Here is a 24,790-nt window from a genome sequence, read left to right as displayed (position 1 = left end):
ACCAATGCCAAAGAAACATCAAAATAGAAAGTGCTAGCGTGTGCGGTCATGCAGCCGTTCAGGCTGCCTGAAGATTAGGAAACTGTTCAAACATCAGATCGCCGGCAGGCGTCTCAGCCCGGGCCTGTGCAAGGAGCACGCTGGGAGCGCTTTGGTGTCCTAGCTGAGGGCGAGATTAGGAACCAGGAAAGCCACCCGCGCGCGCGGCAGCGGGTGCAAGGTTGGCTGAAAGGCCCCTCCAGCTGCGATCGCGTGTGCCCCCGTGGTGGGACCTGCGCACTAGGCCCTAGGTACCGGCAGGACACGTGCTCCGGGCCCCCCACCCTCCTCCCCGGGTCCTCTCGTGTCCAACCGCAACCACGGAATCCTCTTCAGAGTTCTGGAGAGACGCTCGCGCCGGGAAGGGGCTTTACTAATTGCAGGAAGTGAGCACGAGGAAGAAGTGGCAGAGATCAAGGGGAGGAGGGAAGGGAGGAGGAGCAGCAGCAGCAGCAGCAGGGCAGCCCGAAGAGCCCTAGAGTCGCGCATTGCCACGCAGGAGATTGGGTCCCGGCGGTCCTGCTGTTCTTTGGGGTCCCAGAGGCTGCCCAGCCCCGCTCGGACATTCGTCTGTCCCCTCCCGGTCTTCATGGCTTCTCCGGATGACCCTCTGCGCTCAGGTAAAGTGGCACCATGCCGCGCCCGCACTTGGAGCGTGACCACCAGCTGGGTTCGTGAGATTGAACCCCAGTCACCCCTGAGAGCGCTTCAGGACACCAGGGCCTGCGCCAGATGTGTACCAGGCTGGATGAGGACAGTGGTGGCACACTGCCCTACCTCTCCCATTCTTACCCCTGTGCTTCCCCTCTGTGAGCAGCAGCTGACCTGCTCGCCTCCTGCACACGGAGGCAAGGTGTGCGTGGTTCCTCTCCCCACGCGGAGGCCCAGACGAGCGCTTTTGTTCTGGGCCACGCGGGTGCCAGGTTGAAACAAGTCCGCAACCCTTTGGCAGAGAAGAACACAGAAGGAGTCTGTACCCCATCCCAGGCTCTCCCTTGCTCCCCATTCACACGCCTCTCCCTCCTGGCTCCACTTGGCTGAGATGGTTTTGCTTCTGTTTAAGTCTTACCTTCCGAGCTGTAGTATAAACTATTATACTATCCCCAGAACCGCGAAGCTGAGCTCACCTTCGCAGACGCCACCTGTGGAGGCCTCCAGTCCCGTTAGTACATAAAAACGCTGTGCTTTCATACCCGAGGCTAGCAGACTAGCTCGATTTTTCTATCGCTTCTCCCTGCATGCATTTAAGTAAAATTCTCCTTAAACTTCATCTTCCAGGGATTTCCCCCTGTCCTCCTGCAACCTAGCTTAACATTTCATCGGTGTTTGTGGGACACGCCTGACGAATGGATGGTCTCTGGTTTTGTTGAGATTGGAAGCTCTGGTGAGAGCCACCCAGAACCAGACCGGTCGGTCGGGATTGCTGGGCTAGATGTGACTGCTTGTGCTTCATATTTCATTTCTTGAGCCGGTGCAGGGACAGAGTTCAGCTGTTCAGCCCCGATTAACGGCTTGGCCTCACTGGGGAGATACCTTATGTCTGGCAGTGGCCCGAAGATTAAGCCCAATGGCCACGTGGACACCTTGAAGGGCTGATTTGGGGAGGGGGCTGTTTACTGGTGACATCGAAGAAAGAACCAAATTATTCAAGTGTGGCATGGTCAGCAGGCTATCAGTTGAAACGAATTGGCCATCCCTCCCATTGTTTGCAAGAACAGAATGGGAAATAAAGAGAACAATTCTCTCATCCTGGTCCTGCTCCCAACACTACCCTTCCTGTGCTGAGAACCTTATTGATAAGGTGCCAAGGGGTGTTTGGGGCTAATTTTAGTCATAATGGTCCCAGACTTATTAAATGATACTGGCGGGGGGATTTCAAAGATGGAGAGAGGGAATTCACTGGGTGAGGAGGATACAGGTAACATTTGCCCGAGCTGCACCCCAGCATCTCTGGCTCCGGAGAAAGTGTGGGGAGGGGGTGGTAGAAACCAGTTCAGCAGTGACATCAGTGTAACAAGCCTTGGGGAGGGCCGACAGGACAGTTCAGGTAGCAAAGTGCCTGCCAAGCAATGAGGACTTGCGTCTTGATCATTCCTGGCACCCATATTAAAACTCAGCCATGGTGTCGCCCACCTGTAACCCCAGTGCAGGGAGGACTGTTTGAGACAGACAGACAGATTCCAGGAGCTCACTGACCGGCCATCCGAGGCAAACGGATGTGTTCCAGGTTCAGTGAGAGACTCTGTCTCAAAATGTGGAGAGAGGCGAGGGCAACGGCTGTGTGGGTAAAGAGAGAGAGCTTGATGCTCAAGTGTGTGAACCTGAATTCTAATCTGAGTTTGAATTCTCAGCACTCACCTAAAAAACCTAGCCATGGCGCCCATGCTTGTAACCCCAGGGCTGTGGAGAGTGGGGTGGAGACAGGAAGGTCTCTGAAACTTGTTGGCCACCGGCTGAGCTCAGAGAGAGGCCCTGTCTCAAGTGGGTAGAGAATGATAGAGCAGGGTGCCTGACATCCTCCTCTGGCCTACATGTGTACACAGCTGTGTATGCCTGCACACAATGTGTGTATACATCACACACACACACACACACACACACACACACACGACAGAGAGCAGTTAATGAAATTGACTTCTAGTCTGTACACACAAAGGAGCATGAGCATCTGCACATGTGCACGCACCCACATGAACATGTACATATACCCCCCCCCCCCCCCGTACACACACAAAGCCTTGTGTATGTGGGGGTAGATAGATGATCTTAGGAGACAGTTACAGTATTATAGGATGAGAGTTGCCGCTATGGTCTTCATTAGCTTGGCCCATACTGAATGGATGCCCAAAACTTGCAGGAAAGGGACCATCAAATCTCTGGATGTGTGGAGTAGTGTGAACAGAGGGTGACCTGTAGCCAGTGTGTCTCTCACTTCACGAGGTGGAATCCAAACCTCCAGGTGAACTCTTCAGGGAGAGCTGGACTGGGGCTCCCCACAAAGGGGAAGGGGGCCTCCTTCGGGGGGCCCTTTGGCAGGGAATGGTGAAGGACAGATTCAGGCCCGGGAGATATTAAGAATATCCTGTCCCATTCCTGGGAATCTATCCATCAAGGAGGTTCCTCCATGTAATACATGTCTCGACACATGAGCGCTTCCACCCAGACACCCCACCTGGCTCTTGCACTTCTGAAGTGCAAACACGGGTGGTGCCCATGTGCACAACTGAAAGTTCCAGCTCTCCAACCTCAGACCACGCTCTTTCTCCTGGCGTTGTGCACCCACCTCCCCACCGGAGTTTCCACACCGATGCATGCATGCCTCCTGCCAACGGTCCTCCAAAAGGCGGACAGAGTGAATTCTTGATCAGGCATATCTGTGACCATCCTGTTGGACTCCCTTCTGGACAAATTCCAGACCCTGGAAGGTTCCTCTGTGCCATCCATCCTGACATCCCTTACCCAGCCTTTCAGTACTGTTGGTCACTTGCTTTTGGCGCGACAGTCACACTGCTTCCCTTCCATCCTCTGAGAAGCTCTGTATTCGGTGCCTCCTGGCCTCTGACTCCCAGGGATTCCTCCTCCTGGAAATCTCCCTGCACACCCTTCCTCCCCTACCCCATGCCTCCTGTTTCTCTAGGCCCAGCCCCCGCCCAGCCCGAGAGCACCCTCTCGGCTCTTCTGGAACCTTCCTTCCACTGTTTCTAGATTCCATTGGGCGGGTGTCACTCTCTCCCCTGGGAAGTGAGCTCCAGCTAGAACCCGCCTGCCTTGCCCGTAGCTCTCCCCTAAGTCCCACCACAGTACCCAGTACACACGAAGCCCCGGGTAGACACGTTTTACTTCAGCGAGTGGAGAAATGAGTGGAGGAATGGATGACACAGAAGTTAATGAAACTGTTTCAAACTGTGAGGGGAAAAAAAAAGTTTTTCCTGTATTGCTTCCTGAGGAATTCATTCACCAAGTGACACATGTCAACTAAGTTCACCTTGCAAAGTGAGAGAAGAAAAAAGACCTGTTCCCTCACACACATGATTAAGATATAGCTCAGTGGTAGAGTGCTCTGACCTGCTATGCATGGGGCCCTAGGTCCAATTCTTAGTCTCCCTCTCCCTCTCCCTCCCCACCCCCCCCTTCTCTCTCACACACACAGGAGGGGACATATCATTATGCTGTATTGTGAAGTTAACTAAATTTTTTTTGGACTTACTGATTTTATTCTATGTGTATGAATGATATGAATGATTTGCCTGCATGTATGTATGTGCCTGTAACTGAAAGACCCCCGGCTGAGATCTTTCTCCGGGAGAGACCCCAAACCCAAGGAACACACCGAAACCACAGATCAGATGCAAAAGCAAGAGGGTTTATTTAGACCAGGTACCTGGGGCGAAGTCTCTTGGAGGATTTGCGCGCCTTCCTAGGGCAAGGGGGACTTTTTATGGGATCCCAGGGGCAGAGGCGCGGTTACAGAAGCGAGAAGCATAGTTACAGGGTCCCTATTGGTTGTTTCAAAGAAGGCCAGGGTGAACTTGGGGTCATATGTGTGTGGCTGATTTGGCCTTGTCCAGGCCAGCTGCTTATTCCTCAAGGCCAGGGGCCCGCCATAAAATATCAACTGTCTTACTCCCAAGGCTGCTGACCACAGTTATCTCTCTCAAGGCTGGCCATAGCTATCTCTGTCAAGGCCGGGTAGCTGGCTATGGCTGTGAACTCCTGTTTTTCTGATTCCTGCAGAATGGCGTTTCTAAGGCCAAGTTATTGGGGGGGGCATAACATCGGCCCAACGCCCCATATCCTCATAATGGAGCGGGGGTCTTTCATAACCTGTGGAGATCAGAAGAAAGTATCAGGTCCCTTGGAACTGAAGTTACGGATAATTGTGAGCCACCATGTGGATGGTAGGAATTAAACCTGGGTCCGCTGGAAAAGCAACATGTCCCTAACCACTGAGCCATCTCCCCAGGCCATGAAGTTAATTTTTAAAATGGAGTTTTATGTATATGAACATGGGTGTTTTACCTCCGTTATAGGCACCACTTGTGTGCTTGGTGCACTCAGAGGCCAGAAGAAGACGTTGGATCCTCTGGAACTGGAGTTTCAGACGGTTGTGAGCAGCCATGTGGGTGCTGAGAATTGAACTCAGGTCCTTTGGAAGAGCAGCTGATGCTCCTAACCATTGAAGCATCTCTCCAGTCCCCATGGAGTTAATTAAAAAAAAAAACAAAAACAAAAACAACTTGGACATTAAGAAACTTCTCAAGACGCTGGAGGTCCCCTGGAAAGACAATAGCAGTGATGGGGTGGGAGGTAGCTGTCCTTCGCAGCCTCCCTCACTGATCTACCAGTGTCTGTCTACTACTGTCTGTCAGATGTCACTAAATTCTGGCTATTCACGTTTATTTGGATATTAAGGCCTAACAAAGAATGACCAAGTGAGGAGGTGGGATGCCTTATTACCTAAGCACCATAGTGGTACCATAGTCATGTGGCCGTCCCCTGTTTCAAGGTCCCATTTTCTCTGCCTAACTTGGGTGTTCTGTGGAAGCCCTTGTCCAGGTCCAGCCCATCAGCCTGGGACTGCGCTTTTGGGGGTGTCTTACCTGTTCTCAGCCCTCCCTCACCCTCCTATAAGTATACATGAGTCCTGGCCAAATCCAGGGTGAACCACTTCCAGAGTCAGTCATGTGTGCGAAGCTGGTCCAGCCTGCTACGTCTCCATGGCAACCATAGGGAGCAAGAGCGGAGGGCGTGGGCATCTGTAATTTTCCTGTCTCCTTCTCTGTGAGGTTCCCCAATGTGTCCTCCATCTCATTTTACTTTTGTTGTGGTCCTGGGGGTTCTTGGGGCCTTGCGCCTGACAAGCAAGCACTTTAACCCTGAGCTGCAGCCCAATCCTCTGCTTACATTTCATTTTGAGGCAGGGTCTCCCTGAGCTGCACACTGGCCTTGAATCCACTTTGTCGCTCAGGTGGGCCTTCCACTTCCTACCCTTCCACCTCAGCCTTGCAAGTATCTAGGATGACAGGCCTTGCTACCAGACTTGCCTCTCTTACTTATAATGCTTCGTAGCCTTTCTTATATCTCCCGCTTCTGAATCTCCTCTCACATCCTCTCCTCTCTTCCCTGATCAGTTTGATTCTTGCCACTGGGTCAGTAGGGAAGGCCGTTCTCCAAGGACCTCACAGGAACACCCTTGTCTGACACCCTTTCCCTAGTAGTTCAGCGCCATGACAGGAGAGAAAGGAGCCGTCAACGCCAACGGCAGCCTTTCTGCGGCTTTGAGTGTCTGTGATCCTGAATTTTTACAAGCAGGAACGAAAACAGCTGTGGGTGAGAGAAAGTTAGGGGTGGGGGAGGAATAAAAAGAAAGAAAGAAAAGAAGAAGAAAAAAAAAACTCTGAAACCCCAAGTTCAAAGAGTCCAGAACACACAAAGGGCCCCGCTCTTGCCTGGGGAACTGGGAGCCAAACATGATTCCCTCTTTACTTTCTCTGAACAGACATCTTCGGGCCTATTTAAACTTTCTGGGGCCAACTGCTGCTTAGGACCAGGATGTACTAGGTAAAGGGAGATGTCACTTTGTTCATGGTTGAGACACTGCAGCTGGTCCCTCCTGTAGAGGCTCTGGGGTGCTCCCCCTTCAAGCTGACTCTGGAGGTGAGAAGGTTAGATCTCCCCCTTCAAGCTAACTCTGGAGGTGAGAAGGTTAGATCTCCCCCTTCAAGCTGACTCTGGAGGTGAGGTTAGATCTCCCCCTTCAAGCTGACTCTGGAGATGAGAAGATTAGATCTCCCCCTTCAAGCTGACTCTGGAGGTGAGAAGGTTAGATCTCCCCCTTCAAGCTGACTCTGGAGGTGAGAAGGTTAGATCTCCCCCTTCAAGCTGACTCTGGAGGTAAGGTTAGATCTCCCCCTTCAAGCTGACTCTGGAGGTGAGAAGGTTAGATCTCCCCCTTCAAGCTAACTCTGGAGGTGAGAAGGTTAGATCTCCCCCTTCAAGCTGACTCTGGAGGTGAGAAGGTTAGATCTCCCCCTTCAAGCTGACTCTGGAGGTGAGAAGGTTAGATCTCGGGGTTGAGGCTGAATAGATAGATGAGGTTTTGGATTTAGATTCAATGTTATCATGATCAAGGCTTGGGGAAGAGTGAGTATTCTGCAAATGGAAAGGACAGGAATGGGGAATGGACGTGGATGGACTGTGACCCTAAGTTCTAACCCCTAACACCTCAGAAAAAGTTATGTTGAAGTCTTACCACCCAGTATTTCAGAATGCGACCTTTTTTGAAAACAGGGTTTTTAGTAAGATAATCTAGATAAATTGAGGTCATAAGAGCAGGTTGCTAAGCTATATGAGGTGTCTTTATAAAAAGAGGAAACAGGGTCATTGACAGGGCTCAGGGAATAAAGGTGCTTGGTACCCGAGCCTGACAACCTGAGTTTGATCTCTAAGCCTACATAAAAATGGAAGGACAGCTCCTCAAAGTTGTCCTCTGACCTTCACATGTACATGAGCGCACACACACACACACACACACACACAATCATACACTAAATAAATGAAATTTTAAAAATGAAAAGCATTATTGAAAGTAAACAAATGGGACAAGCCTGGGCATGATGACATCCACAGTTGAGACTGTCTGATGAACTAGGCCTGAGCCACTTCTAAAAGCCTCTGATGCTAGAAGATCAGCCAAGCTTGAGGTCTCGCGGACTCAAAGCCGGCTTTTTCTGTGTATCCATGAGCTTGAGCACACACTGTGGAGGTGGGGGTTGGTTCTCATAGCTTTCTCAGGATGGCTGCAAGGCTTCCTTGAGGTTGTGTCACACGAGTCACTTATGTGACCAAGAGAGGTATAAGGTCCCTTCCTCAGCAAGCGGGTCTTCTGTGGACACCCAGCCAGGGTTCTTCTCATCCAACTTAATTCTGATACTACAAGGAGGTGGTGGAAGATCTCACAGGTTGAGGGCTTGTCCCCAAGACTGCCACCTCTTCTAAGATTGCATGTCTGTGTTGGAGAGCCTGTGCTTCTGAGAATTCCATGAAGCTTGGCGAAACGGCTTAGAAAAAATGTTTACTAACCTTTCCTAGTTTTTCTGTTTGTTTCTGTGGTGCTGAGGATGGACCCAAGTGCCTGTCACGGGACTCTCCATCCCCTTCGGCCCTTGAAGGGTTCTACAAAGGACACAGATATAGAAACAGACACTCAGAGAGAGGCCTGGGGAAGGAAGGTGCATGGAGCTATGAAGCTTCGTAGCCTCTCGGGGTGCCACCACCCAGGTGTTCACGTGCTCAGCTGACCAGAAGCTCCTGGAACATAGTCCTTTTTTTTCCTTTTAAATTGAGATAGTATCTGAAGTAGCCCAGGTTGTCCTCGAGCTAGCTACATAGTATTGGTGAAATTATTAAGGCTACTCCACGTAGTTAAAAGGATATTTATTTAATGGTGTAACTTACAAATTAAGGGATAGGTAGGTCGCAGGGTCTGGGGAAGGTGTATCTCAGTCCAGCGGTGTTCTCTGGAGCTCTGCTCTGTCCACCTCCAACGTTCAGCGTCCAGGAACAGAGAGAGCGCTGGCCCATCCCGATCTCGGGTCTCCGGTGCCTCCCTTGGCCCTGCCTCGTAGGCGTGACAGTTGCCAAAGTCTCAATGGGGGTTGCAATTTCCAGATCAAAGCTGGAATGGCTACCCACTACAACATAGAATGACCTTGAACTCCTAATCTCCCTGCTTCCACCTCCTGAGTGTTGTGATTACAGTAATGCACCACTACACAGGATTTATGTAATGCTAGAAATTGAACCCAGGGTTTTGTGAATGCTAGGAAAGTGCTCTAGCAGCTAAGCCGACTCCCCCAACCCTTTATTTTAAGTTTATATGGAGGTTTCATTGTGGGGGCTGGATTAAAGCCTGAACAACCCCATGTGTAGAAACTATGACCTGACAAAGAGGCTGTTCTATTGCTGATAACCTGAGAGGGTCCCCAGTGAGGCTTCACCTCATATCTTCCTGGACCTCCCCATCCCCTCTCCAATATGGGACCCTTCTCAAACACAAGCTCAGATGAGGTAGCTCCGAGAGTTTTTGATGCACAGCTCCCAGATGTCAGATGGCCTGCCTTGGGAAGGGACTTTCAAGCAAGATCTGAGGAGAGGAAGCAACACGAGTGTCAGGATATCTCAGAGACCATACGTGTGGTGCAGTGCAGAGTGGGCGTGAGGGAAGGAGAGATTCTAGCTGTTACTTCAGGTGTCAGGGCTGGGGACTTTTAGCTTGGAGATGCCGTTCACTGTGGGGTGCCCATAGTCACTGTCACAGACTGATATGGGAAGGGGACATATGTGTTCTTTTGTTGTCACTGTTTGTTGAGATAGAGGCTTTTTCGATAGCCCAGGGTGGGCTGTAGCTCACTATGTAGTCCAAGTTGGCCTTGAACTCACGAACCTCTGCCTCCATTTCCAGAATGCTGGAAATGTGTGTAATCACACCTGGCTCCCGATAACTCCTAACATTACAGGTTAATGGGGTCCAGAGGTTCTGAATGTTGGGCTAGCCTGCTCATTCTGACCGGAATCCGGCGCTGAGAGCCTACTGGTACCCCGTCAGGAACCCCCATGGGTTTGCCAGGTAGAACTCTCTAGAAGGTGCCTGCCTGTGAGGGAGGAACACCAGTTACCACATCAGGCAGCTGCCAGCTGGTGTGAGGTGATCTGAACTTGTTTGGGGTGGTTGAGGCAGCTCTGGGGAGGGAAACTTGGCCAGACAATGGGTGACAGCTGGGGCCAGGGGAATGTCCCCATCACCCCAGAGAAGACTCTGCCCTCTTCGGGGCTCACATACTCCACCCCCCACCCCGTCCGTTTCTGTTTCAGACCCCTTGGTGCCCCACATCTGGCACTGGAGCTTTGCCTGTGGGCCCAACCTGCTGATACCTGGGGCTTGTAAAAACAAACATTTTCAAGCTTTAGATAAATGATTTGATTTTATACTTAATCGTATTGTAAACATTCAACTTCAAGGCCTCCAGGTAAGGCTTTTAAAAAAACTTTCGACTTCTAGATCTGTCTCAAAGAAGCAGGAACAGGCCCTCCCCCCTACAACCTCCCTGGCACACACACCTCTGGGCCTGTGAGAACAAAAGCGGCGGCGGGGCAACCTGACCCACACCAGCTGCCAGCAGAAGGCACTGGATCAGAGGTGGCATGTGGGGCACCACCGTGAACCCGGGTCTGTGAACTCATTTGACAGCCAGACAAATAAGAGCTTAATCTAAAGCCCAGTCTACAGCAAAGGCCAGGGCAGTCAAGCGTGTGTGATGAATGAAAAAAAGAAAAGACATGTGGAGTCTGAGGATGTAGCTCAGCCGGGAGAGTGTGTGCGGGGCACACGTGAGGCCCCGAGTTTCATCCTCAGCACCTCAAAAACCAGGAGTAATGACAAACACATGTCATCCCAGCACCGGGAAGGCAGGGACCGGAGGAACAGAAGGTCAAGGCCATTCTCCCTTACATAGAAAGTTCAAGGCCGGCTTGGACTCTATGGGGGCCTGTCTCAAAAACAAAACAAAACATAGTAACAAAAAAGGCTTGAGCATGTCTCTTGTACCCAGTTCTCAACATGCCTTTCCTGGGTTTTCTGGGACCTTGTTGTGCTTCAGAAAGCAAACCAGCAAAAGCCCTGCTGCCCTCAAGCAGACCCGCCTTCTGATGTCACAGATGGCAGCCAGGTTCTGAGGAGCAGAAGGTCAGCTGCCCCCGTGACCTCCATGTCTAGCCCAACCAGTGATCATCCGCCATGCGGCGTCCAGGGGCCAGAGGACCTGAATTTGATCTTATGTCCCAGAGGACATTCCCAGGCATAGGCAGCTTAAAGCCCATCCTGATGGCGGCAACGTCTCACCTCAGGACTCATCTGAGGGCAGTTAGAGGCTCCCCCAAGGCCACACCTCAAGGTTTCCCCAAGTTCAATATTACCCAAGGTTACGTGAGGCTCCAGCCTCTGCCACAACTGACTGCTGCTCTCTTCTTCTAACATCCCTGTTTGCTCCTCACTGACGCTGTGGGAGACATTGCGCCTTTCCCAGCCGTCACGGCCATTTCCCCCTCTTACGTCTTTTTTCTCATACTTTTTTTTCACTATGTAGCTCAGACTGGCCTCAAACTCATATCCTCCTTTCTCAGTTCCCAAGTGTTGGAATCGTAGGCACATACCACCAATCCCAGGAATTGTTTCTTTTCCCTCATACAATTTTTTTTTTTTTTTAATGATAGGAGAATCCTTGTGCAGGTGTGAATGTATGCTTCGTCTAGACCATTTCCGTCTGTCTCGGGAGCAAGCTATTTTTCCCATGTGTATGTGGTATGTTTGTGTGTGTATACATGTTTTTTTTTCATGTGTGGGCACAGGTACATGTGCACATGTATGCATGTGGAGGCCCAAGGTTGACGTTGAGAACCATCCTCCAATGTTCTCCAACCGTATTCACTGAGGGAGGGTCTCCCCATATTCACTGAGGGAGGGTCTCCCCTTTATTCACTGAGGGGAGCCCTTCCCTTTATTCACTGGGGAATAGTCTCTTGCTGAGCCTGCGACTTGCCAGTTCCAGTTAGTCTAGTTAGCAGCTCTCCCAGTCTCTGCCTCTCCGGGGCTGGGATTGCAGACAGCAGCTATACCTGATTGGCTCATTGGGTTATGGGAATTAAAACTCTGGTCTTCATGCTTGCATGGCAAATGACTTATCTACTGGGCCACCTCCCCAGCCCAAGAATCTTAATATTTTAAAGTGATATTTTTTAAGAAAAAAAATTTTTTTTTAATTTTATGTGTATGAGTGTTTTAAAGGCATGTGTGTATGTTCACCCTGTGCACGCCTGGTGCCTGCAGAAGTCAGAAGAGGGTGTCAGATCCCCTGGAACTGGAGTTAACAAATGGTTGTGAACCTTCAAGAAGGTGCTGGGAACCAAACTACAAGAGCCCCAAGTGCTCTTAAGTACTGAGCCATCTCTCCAGCCTCCTAAAATTTTATATATATATATATATATATATATATATATATATATATATATATATATATATATATGCAAGTTACAGAGACTAGGGGACTAGGAAATAAGTAAATATACAGGATTCAGTATAAAATCCTTAAAGTTACACCCAACCTAACAGGTAGAGTTGTTAGTAGCTAGGGAGATAGTCCAGTCAGTAAATGCTTGCCTTGCAACATGGGGACCTGAATTTGATCCCCAGAACCAATGGACAGAAAGCAGGTGCCGTAGAGCACACTTGCAATCTAAGCACTAGAGAGGCAGAGACAGGCAGACCCGTGGGTCTTGCTATCCAGCCAGCCTCACCTATTTGGTGAGTTCCAGGCTAGTGAGAGAACCCATTTCATGTCATAAAACTCATAGAACTCATTTCATAAAATAAGAAGGTAGATGACTGCTACAAACAACACCTCAGGTTGTCCCTTGGCCTAAACACACATGTGCACACCTGCAGGAATCGGATCATGTTTGTGTCATCTGTAGTTGGTTGTAACTCCCAGTATTTGAACATATTCATAAATAACCTGTTGTGTTGGTTGGTTGGTTGGTTGGTTGGTTGGTTGGTTGGTTGGTTGGCTGGTTGGTTGGTTGGTTGGTTGGTTGTTTTGAGTCCTGAGCATCATGGTATTGCTTTTCTGTTTCTCTTCCTTGCTGTCTTCCTTGAAGTACCATGCACAGGTCTCTTCGGGTTGCAGGAATAGATGACAGCGCATTTATATTGCTGGGAAAGGGTAGCTCATTCAGATGTGAAAATGACAGGGAGGGCCTCATTTGTGCTTTGGTCTCAAAGACAATCCTGTCCCTTTGTCTCTCCCCAGATCACATAAAGGAGCCAGTGGAGGACACAGACCCCAGCACTTTATCCTTTGCTATGGTAGGTGGCAACTTGGACTCTCCATGCCTTGTTACATCACACTGCAGTCACCAAGTGTTTCCAGGAAATCTCAGAAACCCCAAAGTCATGTTTACCAAAGATACACCTCTTTCTCATGGTATCCTCTGTGGCATCATCATCTCCAGGCTAAAAACAGAGTTAGATCCTGTGCTCAGGATGTGACTCAGTGGATAGAGTGCCTGCCCAGCACACATGAAGCCCTGGGTTTGATCCCCAGTACTACATAAACTGAGTAAGGTGATACACACTTGTAATCATAGCACTCTGTAGGCAGAGGCAGGAGGTTCAGGAGTCTAAAATCATCTTCAGCTACACAGCAAGCTTGAAGCCAGCCTGGGCTACATGAGACCTTTTCTGAAACAGCAACAAAGTAGTATTAGAGCCTCTTGTTGCTTCATGTGTACCAGCAGTGAACTTCTTAGATGTTCCTAGGTCTTTGTCTGGTCTCAACCTTTAACACTATCTATTTTTAGTTAACCACCTTTCAACATTCAAAATCTCTAACAAGGAGTCCTGTCCCAGGATTCAAACCCAGGACAGAGTCCTACAACAGTGAATATTGCCCAGAACACATATGTGTTGACCCAAACAGCTGTCACAGAAATGGCAAGAAGAAACATGTCCTCCCAGAATGCACAAAGACAAAAATCTGAGCACAAGGCTGCAGGAAGTCGAGAGGAAGAGGAGCCCAGCCCAGAAGGGAGGAAGCGTGGTTTAGCGGGCAGAGCCCAGGAAGTTGGGGGGGGGGGGGGTTACTCTGTTTCACGTTCCGACGTGAACCTGTCGACTCTGATTTCATTCCTATCAGCTCAGAAGAGAAACAGCGAGCCAGGCCTGCCGATAAGTCTGAGGCTGAAGACCTGGAGGGTTTTGTTTTGCTTTCTATAGCAACGCTGGGCACGGAACCTGGGGCCTTCTGCATGCCAGGCAAGCACTCTGCCGATGAGCTAGCTACACCCCAGCCTTCTTCCAGGGTTTTAAACTGAAACCCAACACAAAGCTCTCTTTTCACTTTGATCTCAGAACTGACATTTAAAAATAACCCTCTGCTTTTGTCCGTTTCTGCAGTCAGACAAGTATCCCATTCAAGACACCGGCCTCCCTAAAGGTAAGAACAGTTAATGTAAGGACTTCAGCTTGTGAGTAACTGAGTGTCTGGAACAAAGCACTACTCAAAATACAGTTTGCCTCACTGAAGGTGATAAAACAGAAACAGACCAGCAACTTAGCTCGAAACCGCCACAATTGTCCTCAGAAATGAATTTTCTTATTAAAATGTGTCAATCATTTGATACCAGATTATAAATTGCATTTCATCAGGGATGAAAGAAAGCCAGCCGGCTTCTGTGTTCAAGGAACAGAACTGACTCAAATTTGTTTAAGAAGGAGGGGAAGAGGGAAGAGTTGGGTGTGGTGGCTCACACTTATAATCCTAGCGTTTGGAAGGCCGAGACAGGAAGATTGCTGGGAGTTTAAGGCCAGACCGGGCTACACAGTAAGTTCTAGGCCAGCCTGAGCTATAGAGTGAGACTCTGTTTCAAAAAACCAAGAGAGAGAGAGAGAAGACAAGAAGGAAGGAAAAGACTGTTAGCTCGAGGTCTCGAGGGGCTTCGGATCCACACATTTAAGGGTGCTCTTGCCTCAGCTCACTGACCTTGTGGCTCTGCTGTCCTCTGTGCTGCTCTTGCTCTTGGGTGACACTTCCTGTTGAGGAAAAGAAGAGGCTCTCAGAGCCACCAGCACCCCACCATGCTGTTCAAGATGGTAACAGGCAGGGAGCCTACCCAGAGCCATGATGCATGCAGGCCCCAGAGTTATCTTTTATGACCCACAGCCTCAAGTTCAAACAAGGAAAGGATCCAAAATGGTCAGACCCTAGCTGTCCATGGCCCTGTGGGGTGTCTGCAAAGCCGCCACGCTACTTGTTATATCACAACATTGACTGTGTACCCTGTGGACAACCCAGGGATGAGGAGAAGGGACAATCAGATCATCCCAGCAATAGAGATGGCAGGGCACTTGGCTGGTGGTCCCTGCGGTCTGTAGAGCCCCTGCCCAGGTGGGTTTCCTGATATGTCCCCTGATAGGTGCTGGGAATGGGGGAGAGAGTCCCACCAGGGCCATCAGTGGATAAATCCAGGTTTCAGCCAAGGCGCTGCCCAGTCCCCTCCCTGGCCCCAGACTCCCCTGTCCCTTAGAGTGACATCATTAATGTGTCAGTCCTCTTCTATACTGTGCCTGTTCCTGGAGTGACCGTGGGATCCGGGAACCCCGGCTTGAGTGTAAACCATGGCTGTGCTTGGGAGATTTCCAGCAGCTCCCTTCCCCTGCACCTTCTCCACAGGTAAACGGACCCTCATCCAGAGCTCCTCTTTTCTAGCTCACTTGATTCAGTTTTCAAGTTAGCCTACAGAGTGAGGAGGTTCATCATGGCACTGCCTTACATTGGTGTCATTATATTCTAATTTCCCCTCCCTTGCAGTCACAGCCCCTGCTCCCTCGGGCTGAGTCACTTTCTTCCCCCACATAATCCCTCCCAATTTCATGTCACAGTATTCTGTTAACCTTTTTTCCCTTACACACACACACACACACACACACACACACACACACACACACACACACACACGAGAATTCAACAAAGGAGATCCAGGTTTTAGACCATGTTTTAATGAGCATGTGCACTTACAGGGATGGAGATCGAGGGAAGAAGGCTGGTCCAAACTCCACAGAAATCAGTTTGGGGACTGTCAAAAGCTTCTAAGTAGACTGGCCAACGGGGAACACTTGGATACATGTCATAAAGCTCTTTTCTTCTTTGCCCTTGAATGTGATTTCCTGTTTTGAAAGGAAAAGGTCACTGCTTAGCAACCTGACCCTGCACTAGAAACATGGTCAGGTTCTCCCAGAATCTGATTTCTACAACTTTGGTTCAAGTCCTCATACCTTTGCAAGAGGCATGACTTTGAAACTGTGCAGCAGACCTTTGTCCCATGTTACAAGGAATAATATAAAGTGCATACTTTTTAAATCTCCAAATAAATGTACTATTTTGTAGGTAAATGAATCTTGGTTAGAAGTTTTTAAATTTGAATTCAATAATACGGCGATTAATATCTGATAGTATTTTCCTTCATCTTCCCGAATGAGGACAAATCCACCATTCGACGTTTCCGATAGTTTTCTCATGGGATTTGTTCTTTAAGAGAGGGGAGAGGAGGAGGGCAGCCCGAGGGGGTAACAGGCAGTATAATGATGCTGTGTATGAAATGTGCCACAGTGAAATCTGCTGCTTTATATGCTGACTAAGAGTAAATGAAGGGCTTGCAGAGATGGTTCAGTCCACAAAGTGCCGGCTGCCCAACCATGAGGACCAGAGTTCAGATCCCCAGCTCTACATAGAAGACAGGCACGGGGATTTGAGTCTGCAAACCTAGCACTAGTGGGCGGAGTGAGGTGGAGCCCTGGAGCTCGATGGTCAGCCAGCCTCGTTGAAACACTGAGCTCTAGGTTCAGTGAGAGACCCTGTCTCAAAAGCAATGAGGTGAAAAGAAGATACCTCATATTGACCTTGGGTCTCCATAAATATATAAATAAGTACATAAATAAATAAATTTTTAGAAAAAGTTATTTTTAGAAATATAAAATTCATATAAAATAATTTAAGAGACTAATTCGTGGACCTAAAAATAAACTGCAGTCTAATTAAGTATCAGCTAGAATTCCAGCATTCCAGTGAATTGGGGGTGTCTAGTTTACTTAATATAGTAGTCATGGGTAATTAGCTCTAACAACTTCCTTATGGTGGAAACGGCCTCCAGACTCATTTTCTTAAATAGGTTAGGCAAGCTTCCGAGCATCTGTTCTTCTGTCGCTAGAGTCCTGCATTATTGGTGCGCGGCTTAGAGCTGTTCTTTAATGCGGGCCAAGCTCGAGTGCTTTTGAATGATGTGGTTTTGGTGCAAGTCATGTGGAAATCTAGGGTAATTTCAGTGATCAGCCTATGATTTATCACACCTACTTTCTCATGGGCAAAGGCCTAGCTTCCTCCAAGTCAGTCCCTGTCCCTAGGTGTGGGGGGTTTCTGGGGACATTCTGCTGGGCTTTTTCTCCAGAACTCCACTATGATCCTGCAGGTGTTTGACTTGTGTGAGATCCTCATGGATTAGTTACTTTCCTTGTTACTGAGACCAAATCCCTGACACCTCCCCCCCCCAAAAAAAAAACAGCTTAAGGAAGGACTTACTTTGCTTAAAATTTCAGGATCCAATCCTTCACAGGGACGTGAGGCAGATGGTCACATTACATCTGCAGTCAGGAAGCAGAGAGAAAAATTCTGGCACTGAGCCTGCTTCCTTTCTCCTTTCTTTTTTGGTCCAGGACCCCAGCGCATGGGGTAGTACTGCCGACATTCAGGGCTATTCTCAGACTTTTCTAGACAAATTCTCATAAATACACTTAGAGGTGTGTTTCTATGGTTATTGTAATTCAGTCAAGTTGATGATGAAGCTGTTCAGCTTCATTACAGGAACTTACTACATTTCCATCACACATCTCCTGACTTCTCCCAGAAACAGCTAACTTGAGCATCCCGAAGAGGATGTGTCTTCCTGTGACATTTGCAAACGTGTTTGGGAAAAAACAGTCCTGGTTTTTCAGTGAGTATTCACAGCAGAAGACAACCGTACACAGACAAGCCCTCGTGTATATCAAGGTACAGGCCTGTTACTGGGAGGAAGGCTGAGGCAGGAGGATGGGGAGTTCAGGGCCTGCTTAGGCTACAGAATGAGGCCATCCTAGGCAACTTAGTAAGACCCTGTCACCAGAGTAAAAAAGGAGCCCAGAGACAAGCTCAATGGTAGAACATCTGCAAAGTATGTATGAGGATCTTAGTTCAACCCGCAGTCCTGAAAAAACAAACAAACAAACAAACATACATACATACATACATACATACATACAAAATCTTACCATTTTCTTTGGAGTGCCTCTCTTCTACTGTTCAAAAATGTCAGAGTAAATTGAAGATGCAGGGCCTAGAGAGACGGTTCAGTGCTTAGGAATACTTACTGCTCTTCCAGAGGACCTGAGTTTGGCTCCTGGGACCCGCATACTGCCTGTAACTCCCGGGGATCCAATGCTCTCTTCTGGCCTCTGAGGGCACCCACGCATACACACAGAGTCACATACACATAAATCGAAATGAAATAAAATAGTTTAAAAAATTAAAATGCAAAGAAAAGTGATATAGATTGATTCCGGTTTTTCTTTTCATGAATCTGAGCATTCGTGTATGCTAGGGAAGTGCTTTAATGTTGAGATACATCCCTAGCCCAAGGAATTTGAACTTAGCTGTTATTTTAAGCACCCAGAATATACACGTCATTTGATTTTTTTATTGTGGTGCTGGAGATCAAACCCAGACCCTTGTGCATGCCAGGCAAACACTCTGCTGCTGAGCTACTTTCTCCCAGCCTCTGGAATGTTCATTTTACAACTTCAGCATCACGCACGTAGCCTGCTGTAAGGAATGCTCAAATTAAACAAGCCCTTGACGGGCTTTCCTCCAGACTAGTCATGGATCTCTTGGGGGTCTGGACTCCATCCAGTTGAGTGCTCTTGTTTGCAGCCTGGGTGGGGCCATCCAACTCCCTGATGGCAAGATTCACTCTTTGGATACGGGAAGCAGCAATGCTGAGCAAAGTCAGGTTCACTGGCTGGGAGAGCAATAAGTACCCAATGCTCCGCCTCCTTACTGTTCTGATAGGCACCGGGGCCTCAGCCTACCCTGCCTGCCACTTCAATGCCCTTAGTGGTCAAGGGAAAGATAGGCAGTGGTAAGGAGAACAGCAGTGAAGGGGTAGGTTGATGAATCACATCAACCAAGGTGCCGAACAGGACTCTCCCTGGGTGGAGAGTGCCTTCTCTTCTGGAAGCCCCATAAGAGCCACACTTCATCTGTGCTGCTGCCGTACATCCACAGATCACGTTTAGCACAGACCCAAGCTCAGGTGGCCCACGTGGTCACCATGCACACGAAGCACCAAAGGATCCCCTTGGTCGGTGGAACCCAAGGGGCACTCAGCCAGGGTACAATGCTCTCACTGCTAGGACAAGTGGGTGTCCAGAGACTAACCTGCCAGCCACTCTCCTCTCTAGCCACCTAGCAATAGTTTTCATTCTGGGACAAGAGATGGCCTCATTGAGCCACACAGGCTAAGTTCAAGTCCACCCCAGGCAGGCGTCACCAATGAAGGTCGTTAACCAAGAACATATAATTCATTCTCACCAAATGTCTTTGACCATGGCCTGGCCACTCTATTGACCAGGAAGTAGTTTTGCTCGCCTTCTCTATATCCTGTTGATGCTACTCTAAAGGTTATTGGGCTGGCCAAACACATGGTGCCTGGCCCTGGACAGATGAAATGGGGTGCAGCTATGGAGTCACATATAGCCTGGGAAACAAGGACACCCCACAGTGTACAGAGCCACACCAGGTTGCACTTAGGAACATGGGACAGTTGAGGGAGTATAGACTGTGAGAGGCAAGTTCTGTGGGATCTACAGGGTGGGGTGTCTGGTTCCCCTGGAAAAACTACTGCCTTGTTTGAATAATTCTTTGTTGGCAGTGAAAGGAACCCTTCTTCTCCAAAATCAGCAAAATCATGCTTAATCCCTCCCCCTAAGAAGAACATTGTGTGGCTGGAGAGAAGAGTTGGGACCTGAACTTGTGCTCATGCAGATCCATCCCAATTTTTACCAGATGTCAAGGCAGCATTTAATTCTGAGTTAAATTTTAGGTCTTAGACTGGAGTGTGTGCTTTCTTTATCAAGCTGTATATTGTTCTTTTTGCCCCCCCAGCCAAGGAGTGTGATACAGTCAGTTCCAGCTGCCCACCAAATTCTGATGATCAGCATCAGGTAAGAATAATATTAACTGTTTGTTAAACTGCAAATACCCAGAGCTTTTATAAGAATGATCTGAAAGAGCTTTAAAAATAAAAATGAGGGTGTGTGTAGCAGTGCATGCCTGTAATCCCTCCATTTAGAAGGCAGAGACGCAAGGATCATGGCTTCGAGATCAGACTGTGCTATGCGAGACCCTTCTCTAAAGACAAAACTTGATCTGGGAAGACGCTTGCTATGCAAGAACAAAGACCTGAGTTCAGAGCCCAGAACCCATGTAAACGCAGGCGGGTGTGGCGGCCTGCCTATAATCTCAGTGGGAGAGAGGCAGGACCAGGAGGTCCCAGGAGTTAGCTGGCTAGATGGACTAGTGGAAGTCCCGAGTGCACGTGAGAGGTCTTTGATGTCTATAGTGGAGGGTGATGGTGGGGAGACACTGAATTTCAGGCTCTGACCTCCACACACACTCAGTAAAGCTCCGCGAGGGTGAGTGTCTAAAGGCGAAGAGTGGAATTGTAGCAGTTCTCAGCCATTTCTTTGTTCTCCTTGTTTTGTTCATACGGTCTAAGCTTTGAAATCTTAAACCTTTTATCATCAAAAAACAGGGGCTGGGGAGATGACTTGGTCAGGAAAGTGCTTGTCAGGCAAGCATGAGGACCCAAGAGTTCAGATCCCAGCACCCATGTAGAAAGCCAAGCACAGAAGTGTGTGCCCACAGTCCCAGTTCTGGGGGGCAGAAGCATGTGGATCGGGAAGCTCCAGGTTCAGTGAAAGACCCTGTCTCAAAGAATAAGCTGGGGAGTGCCTGGCCCTATCAGGTTCACATCTGCTCATTTCTCAATGCTCACCAGCAACATTGCTTACAGTTCAATCTCCTAATCTACAGCGAGCACATTGTCTCAGAAAGCAAACCTTTAAGACAGGCTGATTCATGCCATTCCTTCACACACCAAGTTGAGTCCTAGCAAGTTTTGTTTAGCAATGCTTTAAAATCAAAACCACGTTTTGAGGAAGAGATGAGGTGGAAAAGGACCTGTCAGGTGATGGACTAAAGGTTTAGTTAAGGTGGGCTGAAGATGTGTGTTAGAGTTTGGGCGCCAGTGGGGCCACTGTTAATAGGGAAGTGGCTTCTCTTGGTAGTGGGACAAGAAAGTGTTATAGGAACTGATGACTTTGAGACCTCCTACACTCTGAGAACAGAGGGTCTAATTGGTGGATTAGCTAACTGGCATTTTTTCCATTCCCTAGGGAAAAAAAACCATGATCAATTCTTTTTCTAGAATTGAATCATTTATTTACCAGAGTGGTTTTAGGTCCACAGGAGAATTGGGGTGGAGCTATGGAGATTTCCCACCTAGCACCTTCCCCCACACACACACAGCCTCCCACATTGCCAACATCCTCTACCACGGTGGCACAGTTGTTTCTGCCGGTGTGCCCACGTTGAGACACTATCAACCGCAGGCCAGTGTGTTCATTAAGTCTCTTTGTGGGTGGTGTGCATTCTGTGGCTTTGGCCAAATAGTTAATGCCATGCACCTGCTATGACAGAATCACACAGGGTCGTTTCATTGCGCTAAAACTCCTTTGTGCTCAGCTGCTCACCCCTCCCTCCCTCCCCCAGCCCCTGACAATTTCTAATCTTTTCATCATTTCTATAGTTTTGCCGTTTCCAGAATGTCACAAAATTGGGATCACACCATAGGGCTTCTTGCATTTAGTAATAGGCATTTAAACTTCTGTGTCTCTTAATGGTTGGTATTTCATTGCTCTTCTGTGCTGTGTAATATTTCAGTTCACTATCAGGATATACCACTGATTATCTTTTTACCTACTGAGGGATATCATGGTTGTAAGAAATAAATCATTTTGATCTGTTTTCAATATGAGCTGTGTTTAGAGCTCATTAAACAATCATAGATAAGTAGGAAGCACTGTGCCCTTGTTTCCCCTTAGCTGGCCACTGGTGCCAGCTTGTCTAGATGTTGGCAGTTTATCCTGGGTTGAAAAGTTACAGGGAGCCTGCTATATGGCTGAGTGATAATAAAAAAGGGAGGAATTTTAAATCTCTGGATATACCTTAAACCTTTGCCTCCTGAACCACTAGGGTGGAAAATTTAGTGAGGAGTATGCTAAATGAGCAGGGAGATTGTAGCTGTCTGGTGTACCAGACCTTGGGACAAAGGAGGCAGGAAGCTTTGGCGGTCAGGGACTTTAAACACCATTGTGTGCCCTAAGTCAGTGGTGCTAGCCATTTTTGCCTTTTCTCTAGGCCGATGGCAGTTTCTACAGAACTGAAAAATAAAAACGGCTTCATTGTCTCCAGTGTCTTGAATTTGTCATTGCAGAGTGAGGGTCTTATGTCTCACCATGGTTGCCTCAACGTTCTGGCACTTAGGAAAAAAAACAGCTCTAAGCAGCCATGTGCAGGTTTAGGCATGCCTAAGTGTCCAGGAGCATGCCTGAGGCTCGCACAGTGGGAAAGTTCAGTTTTGTCAGAAGCCAATGCCACAGTGTGGCTTCCAGAGTGACGGCTCCATTCTGAGTTCTCACCAGAAGCTGATAAAGTCCGGTTGTACCACATTCTCTCCAGCATTCGGTGCTCTCTGTGTTTTGATTGTTTTGGCTATTCTAATAGGTGTATAGTGGCTGTTTTAATTTGCATTTCTGTGATGGCAGGTGATGTGGATGGAGTGTCTTTTAATATGTTAATTTTCTATCTGTATATTTTATTTATAAGGAGTGTTTGGGGATTTTGTTTCTAGTTTAAAGATGTATTGACATATTTATTTTTATTTCATGTGTGTGTTGCCTTCGTGTATGTAAGGGTACCACAAGCATGCCTGGTCCCTGCAGAGGGCGGATGACAGTGGAGGATTCCCTGGGACTGGAGTCACAGTTCTGAACTGCTCCATGTGGTTCACTGCCAGAGCAGCCGGGGATTTTAACCAGTGAGCCATTTGTCTAGCTGGGTTTTGCCTGTTTTTAAATTGGTTCTTTGTGTCCCTTTGGTTGGGTTTTAAGGGTTCTCTGCATATTTTAGGTAGTTCATTATTCAAAGTATCTTTTGCAAATAATTCTCTCCTAGTGTGTGGGTTATCTTCTCCCCTTTTCGACAGGGCCTTTAGCAGAACAGACATTATGTTTAATGAAGTCCACAGGGACCACTGAACAGGAAAATGTTCTTACAGTGTGACAGAGAACATGGCCAGGGAGACCGCTGTGCTAACCTACATGTTGAGGTAGACATTATGATCTTACTTAAAAACCTCTAGAACATACAGCTTTCCTAGAGGGCATCTACCTGTCTGGGTGTTTGGCAGGCCATTTGGATTAATATTTTGTTTCCTTTCTTAGTTAATGTTCAAAACGATAGGATTAGTAAGGCATTTTAAGACATAATTTGTTTTTCTTGATATTCCTTCCTTCTCCCCCACACCCTGCACCTCCCCACCCCCAATCTTCCCTCACTTCCTTCACAACATGTGTGTGTGTCCTGTTACCCGCCTCTCTTCCTTAAGGAAGGGGACAGTGGACAGTGGCACCTCTTTGCTCTTTACCTGAAATCCTCCAAGACGACAATCTTGGCCTGGGGATGGGATTCCATTGGTAGAGCACTTGCCTGCCATGAAGAAATCCCTGGGTGCCGTCCCCAGAACCACATGAAAACCAGCACAGTGGCAGACACCTGTAATCCCAGCACTTGGGGGATGGAGGCAGGAGGACCAGGAAGCTCAAGGTTGCTCTCAGCTGCAAAGTGAGTTTGAGGAAACCTGAACTACATGAGATCTTGTCTCCTTCAGGAGGTCCGGGCAGAGCTCCTATAATTCTCTTAACATTTTAGAACATCAAGTCTTTACCCAGGTCCAGAGTTAGTATTCAAATCCTATTCTTCTGGCTAATAATCTGAATCCTGCAGTTTCCTGGCATAAGTTACTGACTACAACTTTGAAACCTGGCGGTATCTGACTAGATTCCTAGCCACACCACACTGTCTTGATAACTGTAGCTTCATAGTGTGTTTTAAAGTTAGGCAATTAGAGCCTACTGCTTTCCTCCAACTAACTATTCTAGATTGGAGGGAATCTACTTTCTGTATCAATTTTAGAATCTGTTTGTCAATATTCAAAAATAGTTTGCTGGAACTTTGCCTGGGATTGAGTTGACTCTCTAGGTCAGCTTGGGGAGAGCTGGCAGCCTGTATCAGTCATTACTGTTCCTCAGTTTTTCACAGATGGCAGGCACCATGCACTGAGGCATCCCTTTAGGCATCCCTTCTACACCCTGTGAGTGGCCTGATTTCTTAAAGACCTGGCTATATAGCCCCGTATGTTTTGCAAATTCTACATGATGACCTGTGTTCGAAGGCCCTATGGATTTATCAGATCTTTACCAGCTTTTCTACTAATGATGAAAATACAGTTAACAGAATAGAAAAATAGACTATCCAGCAAATCATTCCACTGATATCTATGTAGTAAATAATTTCTAATAAATGAGAATTTAATTTTGTTTAGATTGTACATTATTTTTAGACACATATACATATGCAAGAAAGCATCACCTGTTTTTTTGTAGATTTGACCAAAAAAGTTAGCAATGCCCTGTGGTTGATCTGAGCTCTTTAGAGAGATGGCTGTCCTGCTTGTCTTGGCCATTCCCATGCTGCCCCTAGAGTCCTGACATTTCTCTGTTGGGAGCAGTTGGTGTACCAGTCCACAAAAACCTAGAGAGATTGTAGGCTTTTCCTCCGGTTCTGAAGGGTACTGGGCTGAAAGAACCGCCTGGGTGGATGGTACCAGCACTCCCCTGGTAAATGCAGGGTGTATGAGTTTCCTTTCTTGTTGTGACTAAAAACCCAACAGAAACATCTTAAGAGAGGAAGAATTTGTTTGGACTCACAGT

The 24,790-nt window shown here is 48.1% G+C and overlaps 1 protein-coding gene across 1 annotated transcript in view; it reads left to right on the top strand.

Moving 5' to 3' along the window:
- Nucleotides 1-286: 286 nt before the first annotated feature.
- Edaradd (EDAR associated via death domain) overlaps nucleotides 287-24,790 on the top strand; it is a 44,558-nt gene continuing 20,054 nt past the window's right edge. Inside the window, exons 1-4 of the mRNA XM_006980159.4 lie at nucleotides 287-659; nucleotides 12,903-12,958; nucleotides 14,048-14,087; nucleotides 19,842-19,900. Of these exons, the coding sequence (XP_006980221.1) occupies nucleotides 629-659; nucleotides 12,903-12,958; nucleotides 14,048-14,087; nucleotides 19,842-19,900 (186 nt within the window). The 5' untranslated portion in view covers nucleotides 287-628. The remainder of the gene's footprint in view (nucleotides 660-12,902; nucleotides 12,959-14,047; nucleotides 14,088-19,841; nucleotides 19,901-24,790) is intronic.

This window comes from Peromyscus maniculatus, chromosome 5, assembly GCF_049852395.1.
Source record: "Peromyscus maniculatus bairdii isolate BWxNUB_F1_BW_parent chromosome 5, HU_Pman_BW_mat_3.1, whole genome shotgun sequence".
Taxonomy (NCBI): domain Eukaryota; kingdom Metazoa; phylum Chordata; class Mammalia; order Rodentia; family Cricetidae; genus Peromyscus; species Peromyscus maniculatus.
Note: the sequence above shows the minus strand (reverse complement) of the source record. Positions and strands in the feature narration are given on the sequence as shown.